General features: G+C 44.4%; 1 protein-coding gene across 4 annotated transcripts in view; it reads right to left on the bottom strand.

Annotated features, from left to right (window-relative positions):
• Window positions 1-9935, bottom strand: part of TBC1D22B (TBC1 domain family member 22B) — a 74217-nt gene extending 64282 nt beyond the window's left edge. For all 4 annotated transcript variants that reach the window (XM_045786328.2, XM_045786329.2, XM_087858202.1 and 1 more), the window contains exon 1: window positions 9744-9935. In XM_045786328.2, the coding sequence (XP_045642284.1) occupies window positions 9744-9799 (56 nt within the window). In that variant the 5' untranslated portion in view covers window positions 9800-9935. The remainder of the gene's footprint in view (window positions 1-9743) is intronic.
• Window positions 9936-14428: the final 4493 nt, after the last annotated feature.

Raw genomic sequence — 14428 nt, 5'->3', positions numbered from 1 at the left:
ACTGAATTCTTGCCATTTGCAACCACACGGATGGAGCTAGAGGGTATCATGCTAAGCATAATAAGTCAGTCCGAGAGAGACAAATACCTCATGATTTCACTCATATGTGGAATTTAAGAAACAAAGGAGCAAAGGGGGAAAGAGAGACAAACCAAAAAACAGATTCTTAATTGTAGAGAACTGATGGTGATCAGAGGGGAAGGGGGAGGGTGAGTTAAACAGGTGATGGGGATTAAGGAGTGCATTGATGTGATGAGCACCAGGTGATGCGTGGAATTGTTCAATCGCTATATTGTGCACCTGAAACTAATATAACACTGTGTTAACTCACTGGAATTAAAAACTTTTTTAAAAGGGCCACTGATTTGTATTTCAATGTTTGCAAATACTCCAAGATGACTACACTTGAGCTCTCCAAGTCCACAAGCCTCTTTATAGCAAAATAAAAAAATCAGAGGATAAACTGCAGGAAGATTCAAGGGGCTGGTTGGGTGAATGGGCAGAAAAAAAGGCAAGGGTCCTTAGAGTCTCTCTTTTTAAAAAGAGTATTACCACCTGCCAGTAATCCAGGCAGAAAAAAAGCAGTCCTAATTGTGCAGACTTAAATGCCAAAAGGCATTCATTACTACCCAGGAAGGGGGTCTTAAAATCACGGTAGACTGTTTTTTTAAATCCGTCAACCCCAACGTGCTGGCACAGCCAGAAAGGCCAAGATAAGTGATGGACTTCCTCAGCAAAGGTATCAGAGCCCAAGCTGCATTTGTTAACATACTCTTGAACTAAACCATGATGTATCTCTATCTGTAACACTTTAATCAGCTTATTAAATCTCAAAAAGGAGAGGCAAGACATTAGAAGAGAAACCAAGATGATCACAGAGACGAAATGCAGACAGACTGAAAGCCTGGTGATGAAAGTGCTTGATTTCCTGGCATTTGTAATTCACCTGTCGGCCTGAACCATCCTTACTCCTCCCAAACCACACTGAACTCCAGAGCGCGCTGATCTCCACTCCGCCTTCCAAACCTATCTCAGCTACTACATCAGGCTCTTCTCCCATTTCAGTATCGTATCCAATCTGAAACACCCCCTTCAAGATCTACACCCCCCCAACATGAGATCTTCCCTGATGCTAGCCCCCAGCATCCACTCACCCATGCCTTCTCTGATTCCTTAAAATACATGAATTGGGGCTTAGATTGCTTTTAACAAGTAAATAATTTTTTTAAATAAACTCAGTTTAGATCATAATATAAGGCACATCCAGGCCTGTGTTCAACTGATACATACATAAGAAGTAAGACATTTTGGAGTTCAAATGCTGCACACCCCTCCCTCCTGCCCTCAAAAACCACTTGATTGCATCTGCCATTTTCACACTCATCTTTGTTTTTACATTATTTTCCATGTTTGTATCCCTAAACAATATATAGTATTGTTTTCCATGTTTTTAAAAATTTATATAGGGGCGCCTGGGTGGCTCAGTTGGTTAAGCGTCTGCCTTCCGCTCAGGTCATGATCCCCGGGGTCCTGGAATCAAGCCCTGGGTTGGGCTCCCTGCTTAGCGGGAAGTCTGCTTCTCACTCTCCCTGCCCTCCACCCCCACCCCCCACTCGTGCGCTCTCTCGCTCTTATCTCTCTCTCTCAAATAAATAAAATCTTAAAAAAAACTTTATATAAATGGCACCACACTATACCTATGACTTATACTGACTAGTAATCAAAAATGCTCCCCCTTTTTTTTTTTAAGTAGGCTCCTCACCCAGCATGGAGCCCAATGCAGGGTTTGAACTCACTGCCCTAAGATCAAGACCTGAGCTGAGATCAAGAGTCAGACACTTAACTGACTGAGCCACCCAGGTGTCCCTACATGCTACTTTAAATATTACTTAATTTCATGGCTGGCTAACTGGTCTCTCAGACACAAAATTTAAAACACATTTGCTCCAGGGGCGCCTGGGTGCTCAGTTAAGCATCCAACTCTTGATTTTCGCTCAGGTCATGATCTCAGGGTTGTGAGATCAAGCCCCGAGTTGGGCTCTATGCTGGGCGTGGAGCCTGCTTAAGATTCTCTCCCTCTCCCTCTGCCCTTCCCCGCCCCTCTCTAAACAAAACAAAACATTTGCTCCACACAAGTATAGAAAGCACTTTATTCACATTTTCAAACGAGAAGAAAAATACAGAGAAAAATTAAACATCCAGGAACCCATCACTCTGGTTTAGCAAATGTTAATACGTGTCACATTCCTTTAAGGAAATAAAGCATTAGGGAGACTACTGAAGTCCCAATTGAATTCCCCAGTCCTGTTTCTCTTTCTCCCCAAGAGATAACCACTATCCTGAAGTGGGTATGAAATCCTTCCCATCTGTTTTTATACTTTTACACACATTCACGTACACATAAACACCAGACAATATTGTTTTGTTTTAAAACTGTACACAAAAGATTGCACACTACTTATCTTTCCACATCTTGTTTTTCTCACTCAACAGTGTGTTCTCACCCAGCTGCACTTCCCAGTCTTTTCCTGATGACAAAGTAACATATGTGTAATGGAGACACCAGAGGGTCAATGATACCCAGTATCCTCACCGGGGGAGGCCACGGTGACAAGCAGATTTTCAGCTTCCAGAGAGCAGTGGTGACGGCGTGTCTTTTTCCGCAGTCCCCTCACCACCTGGCAGAGTGCAACACACCCCAGCAGGCACTGATTAACAATAGCTAGTGAGTGAAGACGGGAACTCTACAAACCCCAGGCCTCTGTTTAAGCGGGCTAGTGGCTCGCTAGACCTCAACACGAGAGGCAAAGCCCGCACCTTGGAGAAATCACACGGCGCGTGCAGAGAAGCGAATGCCACAGCAGATGCCACGACGGACACAAAACAGCAAAAGTCCTGGTCAACCTCCTACATCCTCCTTAGTAAAACCGACACCACACAGTGTGTTGGCAGAGCCAGTTTGCACAGTTGCAACGGTGCAAAACCCTCGGCAGGAAAAACCAACAGGTGTTTGTTTAGCGCTGACAAAGGAGCGAAAGCAAATATGGCAACAGACCTATCCAACTTAGAGCCAAACATGTTGGCAACTGATTCGGGCTCACACACGCATTTGATGGAAGTCTTCCAGAGCTGCGGTTCTACGCTGCTTGGGCGATAGTTTAGTGCCTTCTAGTCACTTACTTTATCAGGAAAACATTTCCAGGCTAAGAATAGGTTGTAATATAATGTACCTGCCCAGACAGGCTGGGCGCGTAACACTGAGTCCACGTTATGGAAAATAACCAGATGACAGAGGTTTTAGTTGAAAATCTACCGGCTCCTAATTTAAATAACTAGACAGTTTTCTCAACCTCATTTAATACTAAAGAGAGCTCCTTAACTTTAAAAATAAACACTTTTGGGGCGCCCTGCTGGCTCAGTCAGCGGAGTGTGTTACTCGATCTTGGGGTCATGAGTTCAAGCCCCACATTGGGTGTAGAGATTAAATAAATAAAATTTTAAAAAATAAATAAACAAACACTTTTGCTTAGAAAGAAGGAGAAGCCTAAGCAGGGGTGCCTGGGTGGCCCAGTCGGTTAAGTGTATGCCCCTCCCCCCTGCTTGTGTGCTCACTCTCACTCTCTCGTTCTCTCAAATAAAAAAATAATAATAATAATAAAATAAAAAAAGGAGAAGCCCTTCCCAGAAGGACTGGAAATCAGAATGTGGGAAACGAGCTGGGCTTTGGCTCACACTGGTCTCTCCTATTCCAGGTCTTATCTATATCTTTTCACTAGAAGCACCCACACCCCTGGACTGGATGAGGTGCTTCAACAGGCGTCCTAATCTTAGCAGAGATTGAGGGAAGGCAGAAGTAGTAGAAAGAGCGCTGGACCCAGAGTCAAGAAATCTGCAGTTCTGCAGTGTGATTTGGGGCAAGTCACTTCCCCTCTCCGGCCAAATTCTGACATTCTACAATTTCATGACACTCAGATATTCATGGGGCCAGCAACTCCCTACTTCCAAAAGCACAAGATAGAAAAGCCCACCTTCAGGGCCCCCATACCGTCTACTCCTACCTATCAGGCATGCCTACTGTAAGTGACAAAGCAAAGAGAAATAACCACTGATGTGAGTTGAAGCTAGTAACTTTATAATTTTTTTAGATTTTATTTATTTATGTGTTTATTTATTTGAGAGAGTGAGAGAGAAAGAGAGAGAGAGAGAGAGAAAAGCAGACTCCCCACTGAGCAGAGTGCCTGGCACGGGGCTCAATCCTAGGGACTCTGGGATCATGACCTGAGCCGAAGGCGGATGCTTAACCCACTGAGCCACCCAGGCACCCCAAAGCTAGTAACTTTAAACTGAACACTCAGCTTCAGCCTTAGAGGTCACTGAATCCAAAACTCTCATTTCATAGATAAGGAAACTGAGCCTGGAGTATTTAAGTACTTTGTCCTAAAATTTGGCTTTTTCTCTGAGTATATGACATCACAATCCTACCTGACCACTTAAGTCAGAAACCTGGAAGCAGCAACTCCTTGGCACTTCCTTTTCCCTCATTGCCCAAATCCAATGGTTTACCAAGTCCTATCGATATTCTTAAACTTGACCTCTATTGCCATTGCCCTAGTCCAAGCCATCATCACCTCTCCTTCTGCTGACCGCAGTGGCCACCTAACTATACTCACCCTGATCCTTAGTCGGGGTCAGAGGTGGGTGGTGGCTGGACTGTTTGGAAAGGTGTACGTGAAAAGGCTGTTTGTCCCAACAACTGGTGGGTCTTCCTGGCATTTAGTGGGCAAGGGCCAAGGATGTTAAACATCCTACAATCCACTACAACCCAGATTTAACCCACCCAAAACACCAACTGTGTGTCCCCCACCCCTAACTGTTGAAAACACTGGTCCAAACCATTTTACTCAGGGCAGCCAGAATATTTTTTTAATTCTTTTTTTTTTAAGATTTTATTTATTGATTTGACAGAGAGAGAGAGCACCAACGGGGGGAATGGCAGGCAGAGGGAGAGGGAGAAGCAGGCTCCCCGCTGAGCAGGGAGCCAGACATGGGACCCGATCCCAAGACCCCAAGATCATGACCTGAGCCAAAGGCAGCCACTTAGCCAACTAAGCCACCCAGGCGCCCCAGGGCAGCTAGAATATTTTTATCAATGGGAATCTGATCGTGTCACAGCCCCCGCCAACCTTCTAATGGCATCCCACTGCTCTTGGGCTACATATCAAAGCCCTTAACTTGGTCTTTCTTTCCAACACGAAGGGCCTGGAAGACTTAGAGAGTTTGGATTTCATTCTAATTGCAAATGCAAGAGAGGTCTGCAGAGGGGCAAGAAGAGAAGCAGGAGGCTATAGCAGTAGTCCAGGCAAGAGAGGACTCAGTCTGATCCACGGCAGTCGAGGTGGAAGTGGTGAGAACGACTCAGATTCAGGGTATGTTATGAGAAGCCAACAGCACTGGCTTTCGAACTGGGTGTGGCAGGAAGGGAAAGGGAAGAATCAAACGTTAGGATTTTTGGTCCGAGGAACCTGGTGAAAGCAGGGACCACTGAGTGAGACGGAATGAATGGCTTTGCAGGAGCCGGCAGACGTGGTCATCAAGAGTTCTGTGTGGATGTGTTAAGTGTGAGATGCCTATCAGACAGCCAAGCGGAGATGCGGCCATTGGTCAAGATCCACACGGCAAGAGCTCCCAACGCCGGGACTCAGGGATCTTTCTAGTCAAACCAGGGCTTGAATCCCAGTGGATCTCAAAGCGCAGCCCCGGTTAGCAGCAGCACTACCACCTGCGAACTTCTTCAAAGCTCAACTCCTCAGGTCCCACCTCAGACCTACTGAGTCAGAAACGGTGGATACGGGGCTGGCAACCTATGTTTCAACAAGCCTTCCAGGTGACTTACTGAAGTTTGAGGACCACTGCTCGCACTCATACTCCCCGTCAATAATGGACACCTGACAGCCACCGCTGCCCTGCATGAGGCTTCTCAGTCCCTCTGTAAACCCTCTGCCTAGTTAACAACGTGGTGCTTTGTGTTCTGGTTTTTTAACCCAAGACTCACTGCGGGCTCCAGACACACCACTGTCAAAGTTTTTGAATTCTAGTTTCAGAAACTAAAGCAAGGGGGAGAAACAAATAAAAAAGGAACTACTACAATCACAACTATCATTTTCATAGTTAGTAGCTAATATTACTGAGCACCTCGTATGGACTTTCTATGCATTATCTCATTAATCCTCCTAACAGCTTTATGGGGTAGGTACGCTGCTCCCATTTTACAGATAAGGAGATCGAAGCACAGAGAGGTTACATAACTTGCCCTGGGTCACACAGCTAGAAAGTAGCAGAGCTGGGATTTGAACCCACACAGTCAGGTTCCAGAGTCTGCATTCTTTTTTTTTTTTTTTTTTTTTACATATAACATTGTGTAAGTTTAAAGCGTACAATGTGTTTACCATCTTAGCATTAGCTAACACTTCTATCAAGTCACATAATTATCATTTCTTTTTTGTGGTGAGAACAATTAAGACCCAGTCTCTTAGCAACTTTGAAGTTTATAATACAGTGCTGTTAACTATAATCACTATGTCGTGCATGAGATCCCCAGAACTTATCTACTAGTTGTAAGTTTCCAGAGCCTGCATTCTTAACCACATGGTATATGGTGTCTCCTATCTTTCTAGGCATCTATACAAGAACCATTTGATGTAATAAGCACATGAGGTTCCCATGAATAACTGAGAGAACTTTAAAAGATGTTTAATTCCATCGAGTTACCATATAACCTAGAAATTTCACTCCTACATTAACTCAAAAGAATGGAAAACACACATCCAACAAAAACCTGTACATGAATTTCATAATATTGTTTATAACAGCCAAAAAGTGGAAACAACCCAAATGTCATCAAATGATGAATGGATAAACAAAAGGAGGTGTGGTCACACAATGGAATATTATTTAGACACAAAAAGGAATAAAATATTGATGCATGCTGCAACATGGGTGAGCCTTGAAAAACATGCTTCATAAAAGAAGCCAATCACAAAAGGCCTCTTTTCACATTATTTCATTTATATGGAATATCCAGCATAGGTCAATCCATACATACAGAAAGATTAGCGGTTGCCAGGGCTGAGGTGAGGGGATGGATACAAGGTTTCTTTCTGGGGTGATGAAAATGTACTGAAATTAGTGGTGATGGTTGCACGGAACCATCTAGACTTTAAATGAATGTACAAAATACTTCTGAATTGTACACTTTAAAGGGGTGCATTTTTATTGTCTGTGAATTATATCTCAATAAAGCTGTTATTTTTTAAAAGGATGTCTAATTCATTTTAAACTTAGGCTAATTTACTAAATAAAATTCCTACTTGTTGTCATTAAGGTTGCTAGATCACAATCAAAGAAACTGAAAGTAACTGCCATCACTTTGAATTTTCACCTCTCAATCTGCAGAGAAAACTACTTTCACTTCGAGGTTGCCATGGACCCAGAAACAGCCATCTGCGTCATCTCCCCACCCAGGAGAAAGTCTTCCTTCACCAACATTGAAAGAGTGTAAATGCAAAAGTTCTATTCTTGAGAAAATGCCCTAATCTTTTCCTTAAATCAAAGCACTTTCTATCTAAAAAAACCTTTCATTTTCTCCCATAACCAGTGGCTGCTGGGGCTCCCCACCGAACGCACCCAGCTAAACAACAGTTCTCTTCAACCAGCAAGGTACTAAAAACTGTTATGGATTGTAGCAACTCTTTAATGCCTTAACGTAAACAATGAACATAAATACCCAGTACTGGAGTAAGGATCTGAGAGACATTCTTTTAAATATTTACTTGCTCTAATAATAACAGGAATCCTCATAACTAGTACTTATCAAGCAACTATGATGTGCTAAATAAACACTGTCCTGGGTTCTTTACAAGTAAAATGTTTAATTTGGTCCTCACGGTAACCCTGAAGAAGGTATTTTTATTCTCATTTCATAAATAAGGAAACTGAGGCCCAGAGAGATTGAGTAAATCATTTGTCATTGCTCACACAGGTATGAGAGTCCAAATAATAACTCAAGTCTTTCTGAACTCAAATGTTCTCTCCTCTATTCCTCAATATTCCTCTTCAAAATGAAAAAGGAAGCCAGAAACTTGAAGAAGCTGAAAAGACTCCTCTTCCTATCTCACAAAAGTGATGCTCTGAAAAGAGGTGACTCTGCCTATAGTCCGAAACAGGAACATAGAAAAGAAAAAACCGTTAATAACAACCAGCAGTCAGCAGGCACAAAAGACCATGCCATAACCCGCATTTCAAATACTGCTTCCTGATTTCACAGTTTTCCCTATTGATTCTGATTACAACCTTAGGATGTCAAAATTTAATGATCTCACCATGGAAAGTCCCAGAAAACAACAGTTCTAAGACTGGAGAGACAGTTCGCTAGACCAGGAAGGAAAAGGAATCAGTTGGCAGGAAGTGGTGCCTATCGAAAAACATAGAAGTCCTCACCATTAATATGGACACTGTCATTCCACAGCACTTTAATCTGAATCTATTCCGCATTCCCTTGCATTATTTTACTACCGTGTTAATAAAAGCTGATTTCCATTCTCCATATGTCTGAAAGAATCCTAAGTAAGACTGCTATATAGCCACCACTGACCCTAATTTCTGCTTTGCTATTAAAAACAAAACAAAACCACACACACACACACACACACACACACACACACACACACACACACACACATATTCAAAGGATTATCCCTGAAGGAAAAGACCTAAATTAATTAAGAAAGGTAGCATACGGGGCACAACCAAACATGAATTTCATCACCAAGTAGACTATGGCTGGCAGAAATCTTAAACCCACGACTGAAATACACATTCCTTATACTTCTCAGGGCTCTGGCCAAAACAAACAAACTACAAACCAACAGCGGACTGATGGATGTATAAATGGTAAGCTCCAAACATACATCAAAAAGGGAAGTGGGGGGCGAGTAGCTTAGAAGGTCTGCTCTCCAACTAACAACTGAAGAATGAAAGAATTTCGTACATTTGCACAAGAAGAGCTTGGACAACGCAGGGAAGGAAGAGGTCACTTGGGGTCGAACAAATCCATAGAAAATGCTAAAGAAAAAAACCTCGATTCTTGAGTCACTCTGTAATAATTCCTAATGGGAAGTGGCCAACTCGAGATAAAGTAAGGTCGAGCTTGAGAATTTTCCTCACTTTTCCTGTCCCCCCGGATACGATTCCAAGCTCCCACCAGAACCTTTTGGGAGTCCAAGAGAAAGACTTGTACGTACTGATGTGGGGGAGCAAGGGAAGGGGGCCATCCATATGCAAACAACCACCTGTGCGTGGTGGAGACCCCCAAGAAGGAGTTCTATTTAAAGTGAGAGGCAGCTTTGGGGATGACCCTCCAAACCCAGGACCCACACTGGCTACTCACCCAACTCCACTGTCCCTTACGCCCAGACTCCGGTCATCTCCCGGCTAAGGGCAGCCTCTCCAATGCCCTCCGCCCCCAGACCCTGGTCTGCTCCCACACCCAGCCATTCCCAAAGCTCGCTGCCCGCTCCTTTGCCCGACAGCTGACCCGCGGCCACCAGGCAGTCCCAGCTCCCCCAGTCCAGGTTCCCCAAATCAGCGTTTCGGGGTCGCTGACGCTCCAGGGCCGCGGGATTTAGGGCTTAGGATCTGGAAGGGTTTGGTCCAATCTCCTCTTCCTTTCGGCGTCCTGGGCTTACCTCCCCGGCAGCTTGGCGCTCCGCTTCCAAAACTGCTTGCTGTTATCGGCGGCCATTGCTCTGGCCGGGGAAGGCCTTGTAGGCGGGCCAGGGGGGTACCCGGCGAGATGCCCCCAAGACCCCGCAATCGGAGGGCCAACCCAGGCCGCTTCCCCGCCGCCGGTCACCCGCTCCCAGCTCTTGGGGGCGCCATCTTGGATGTGGGCACCCCCCCAACCAGCGCCGCTGCCATTGGTGGGTTGCGCAGGCCGTGGTCAGACGGACCAATAGAAAGCCGGAATCCTGCAGGCCTCTGAAGCCTAACGGTGACGTCAGGGACTGGGCACACAGGTGGACCGGGAAGGCGGAGCTTGGACAAGCAGGGAGGCGGGGCTGAAAGTTCCCTAACCCCTGGAGTGGAAGAAGCAGGTAAAGAAAGGGACCTATGGAAAGGAAGAAAGGGTACTGTTTTGGTTTTGGAGTTTTTTTTTCCCGGGGGGGGGGGATGAGGTTCCCGGGCCTAATATTTTTTAGAAAGAGAGAGCATATGTATTTATATACATAAATCTTTGACCTAAAAATAAGGTCCTGTGCGTTAGGTTGCAGCCCATTTTTGACATCTCAGTTAATGACACTCTGGTTATTATCCTCCCCACACTTCCCGTTCCGTTTGGGGTCCGATTAAAAAAAAAATCTATGAAGGAAGATCAATACGGATCCAATAGCCCAGGATTGCTAACTAACTGTTCAACCCGTGAGTAACGGTTGATTCATAAGGGTCTCCCACTCCTCTGGTAGTTAAAGGATTTGTGTGCTGTGGGTAAAATTCAAATGATTTCATCCCTGTTTCACCATTAACTGCCACTTTCTGACTATGAGAACCCAGATACCGACAGTGTTAAGGCATGTTCTTATTTTATCCATCCGATTTGTATTACAAATTAACATTTCTTGCGAGGACATAGCGTATCTCCAAGGCATGAATCAGAAAGATTAAGGATATACCCCCAAACATCTTTAATGTCTCTTATTAATCTCTTATAAATCTATCACCTTTGAACTTATTTTCAATCTATTTTTGACTCAGAATGAAACTTGATATAGAATTTGAATCCTTTGAATGTTTTGTTGGTGTTTTTTGCTCTTTTTGAGTTTCTGTGGTCGTATACCAGTGATTGCGGTGGGAGGGGAGAAGGGGGGGCAGGGAGCACACCCTAGTCCCGAGTAGTTTTTGTCCCAACAAAGAACTGTTGAGGTGGGCTGCTGTCCATCCCCGCTTTCCTTTACTGCGGCAACACGCCTTTCCACGTATTGGAGAACATTTAAGGACCCCCATCTAAAAAAGAACATATGCCCTCCAATGGCCTTTTTCTATATAGACATTACCCCCACTTCAAGCTTCTTTTGCACCCTAATTTTATAACCACGATATTGTATGAAAAGGGCTGTTTTTACTTTCTATTAATTTTTCAAGCTTCCATAGACTTTCATCATCTCAGATAGTCACTTTTATGGGCATTTAATCCATCAAACAAAAGCCCCTCTAATCTTTTAATCGTTTTATCTTTCTTTGGCTCTTCTTTTTCATAGAATGTAGTGACCAGGGGCGCCTGGGTGGCACAGCGGTTAAGCGTCTGCCTTCGGCTCAGGGCGTGATCCCGGCGTTATGGGATCGAGCCCTACATCAGGCTCCTCCACTATGAGCCTGCTTCTTCCTCTCCCACTCCCCCTGCTTGTGTTCCCTCTCTCTCGGCTGTCTCATCTCTGTCAAATAAATAAATAAAATCTTTAAAAAAAAAAAAAAAGAATGTAGTGACCAGCACTGCTCACTGAGCTTCAGGAGGAGTTTCCTGAGGTTTTTGTTGAAACTGATGTTTTGTCTTTAATCTGAACAGCCAGAACTTTTGCTGGCATTTTGGATTTTACAAGAGCTGACATCTTGAAGAAATAGTGTACAATGATTTCTAGATCCCTTTCTTTGGTGGCAACTGGCAGGCTATTCAGTTCGTTATCTTTAAGGAATCATCTGAATTGTCTCCCCCTATGTGAGCTGCCTCACACTTGTCCATGTGGCAAGTCACCCGCCACTTTCCAGCCTACTCACATCGCTTTATGTTCCAGAAGATGCTCCCTATTGACTTGACATTTCACTATGTGGAAAGCAGAGTATAATTTGTGTACCTAGAAATGTCTCAAAATATTCCTTTTTCTTAATCATTTGTGAAACGTTAAATAACGCTGATTCCCAGGGGATGCTGTTAACATTGTTCAATCTGGAGAAACCCTATTATTCCTACTCTTTGTTTTCTACATCTAAGACAGGTTCTCATCCAAAGGAAAAAAAAAAGAAGAATAAAGAATTCGCTGTAGTCATCTGACGGTAACTTTTTAAATAGTCTTTATTAAGGAAGTTGAGGTTGTTGGGCCCTCTCTTACCACCACCATCATCATCACCAGAATCTAAACCAACTACATCTTTATAGCAGCCTCCTATCTGTCTTCCCTGTTTACAGTCTTGCCCCCTTAGGGTCTGTTCCCCACACGGCATCCAGAGAGAGCCTGTTAAAATGTCAGCCGGATTGTGTCATTCCTCTGCTCAGTACCATGATTCTATATCACACTTAGCATAAAATGCAAGCTCCTCAAAGACCCTTCATGATTTGCTTCCTCTCTCTTTCTTGCTTCATCTGCTCCAACCACACTTATTACCTTGTTTCCTGCTTCTTGAATACTCCAAGCATATTCCCACCTCAAGGCCTTTGTGTTAGCCACTTCCTCTGCCTGGAATTCTCTCTCCCCATATATCTGGATGGCTTGCTCCCTCATCGCATTCAGATATATTCCTAAGTGTCTTCACATGGGGGGTGCCATCCCTGACCACTCATCTTTTTTTTTTTAAAGATTTAATTTTTTATTTGAGAGATTGAGAGAGAGAGAGTGCAGAGGAAGGGGCAGACAATCTTTAAGCTGACTCCCTACTGAGCACGGAGCCTGACAAGGGCTCGATCTCACAACCCATGAGATCATGACCTGAGCTGAAACCAAGAGTCGGACACTCAACTGACTCAGCCACCCAGGCGCCCCCCTGACCACTGATCTTAAACAGCAGTCTCCACCACTCTGTTTTTCTTTAAAAACACTCTCACTACCTGTCACATTACCCGCTTGTTTGTTTGTCTATCTCCATCCAGTAGAACGTAAGCTCCACGGAGGCAGGGATCCTGTCTGTTTTGTTCTCTGCTCTTCTCACCTAGAGTACACTTGGCACAAGGTGCACAAGCACTTACTATGTACTAAGTAAGAAGACGGAAAGTATAAGTTGTTCTTGTCTTTTGGTTCTCTGTTGTTCATAAACATTTTTTGTTGGAAAAGATGATAGAAACCATGTTTTCTATCCGCTAGTAGGATGTGTCCACTTTACCAAAGATTCTCTAAGCTTGCCTATGCTGCTGGTTGAAGAGCAATCTTCCTATCTTGGGAGAGATTTCCTCCTCAAACTCTTTCAACTTCAGAGAAATGAAGCTGAGCCTAAAGTGGTGAGGGAGGGGGGCCACCCACCTAGCTGGGAGATGAGTTGAATCAACCCTGTCCGTCAAAGGGGCGATAGCCGTGAGAGCCAAATCACCTCCACAGCAAACTTCGCCCAACTGGAGGTGAAAAAATCATCGGTTTGAGGTTCCCATGGAGGTTTCCTGGAGCACTTTTGATGGAGGCTCTTAGTGCAGATCCTTGCTGGCTCACTAGACCAGCCTTCTCATACTTCAGTGTACATGTGATTATGGTAAACGCCTAGATTCTGAGTCAGCAGGTCTGGGCTAGAGTCTACAGTTCTGCATTTCTAATAAGCCCCCAGGTGACACTGATGCTGCTGATTTGTGGGCCTCGCTTTGTAGATCTGTTTCTAGCACAGGATGGCCTGCGACCCCTGAATTTATTCCAAGGATTTAATTTTTTTTAATTTATTTTTTAAAGTAATCTCTATACCCAGTGTGGGGCTGGAACTCATGACCCAGAGATCAAGCGTCTCACGCTCTACTGAGTGAGTCATCCAGGTGCCCTGGGTTTGATTGATTATTTTGAAAGTGTAAATAAAAGACTCTCAATGTTATCTGCCTGCAAGTTTTTAACTTTTCTCTCCTTAACTTCATCTTCATTCAAAGGAGAGTAAAACAACTTAATTGGGGGCAAAGTAGAGTTAAGGGAATGAACCACGTGCGGGTTGCATGTGGATTCACAAGAGGCGGGTGTATCCCAATCCTTAGAGAAAGTTCTGTGGAAGAGATAAGCTTTGAGTAGAGAGAGAGAGAAAGGCCTGAAGAATGTAGAAAGGAGCTCGATTGGGGAAGATAAAAATCCTTTGGACTTAGTTACGAAGAGATCATTGGCAGACTTTAAACTCAGCAAAGGAGTGGAGTGGACACTGTGGTGAGAGGCAGGGCTAAGACAGGTGAGCAAGAAGCAGCCCTCACGGGGCGCCTGCGTGACTTAGTCGGTTAAGCGTCTGCCTTTGGCTCAGGTCATGATCTGGGGGTCCGGGGATTGAGCCCCATGTTGGGTTCCCTGCTCAGCAGGGAGTCTGCTTGTCCCTTTCCCTCTGCCCCTCTCCTCCACTTGTGCTCTCTCTCAAATACATAAAAACCTTTAAAAAGAAGAAAAAAAAAAGAAACAGCCCTCCAGGGCGCCACGGAATGTTGTGTTGGGTTACC

Source organism: Ursus americanus, chromosome 32, assembly GCF_024610735.1.
Source record: "Ursus americanus isolate L20-20 chromosome 32, mUrsAme1.1.p, whole genome shotgun sequence".
Taxonomy (NCBI): domain Eukaryota; kingdom Metazoa; phylum Chordata; class Mammalia; order Carnivora; family Ursidae; genus Ursus; species Ursus americanus.
This window is presented reverse-complemented; position numbering and strand designations above follow the sequence as displayed.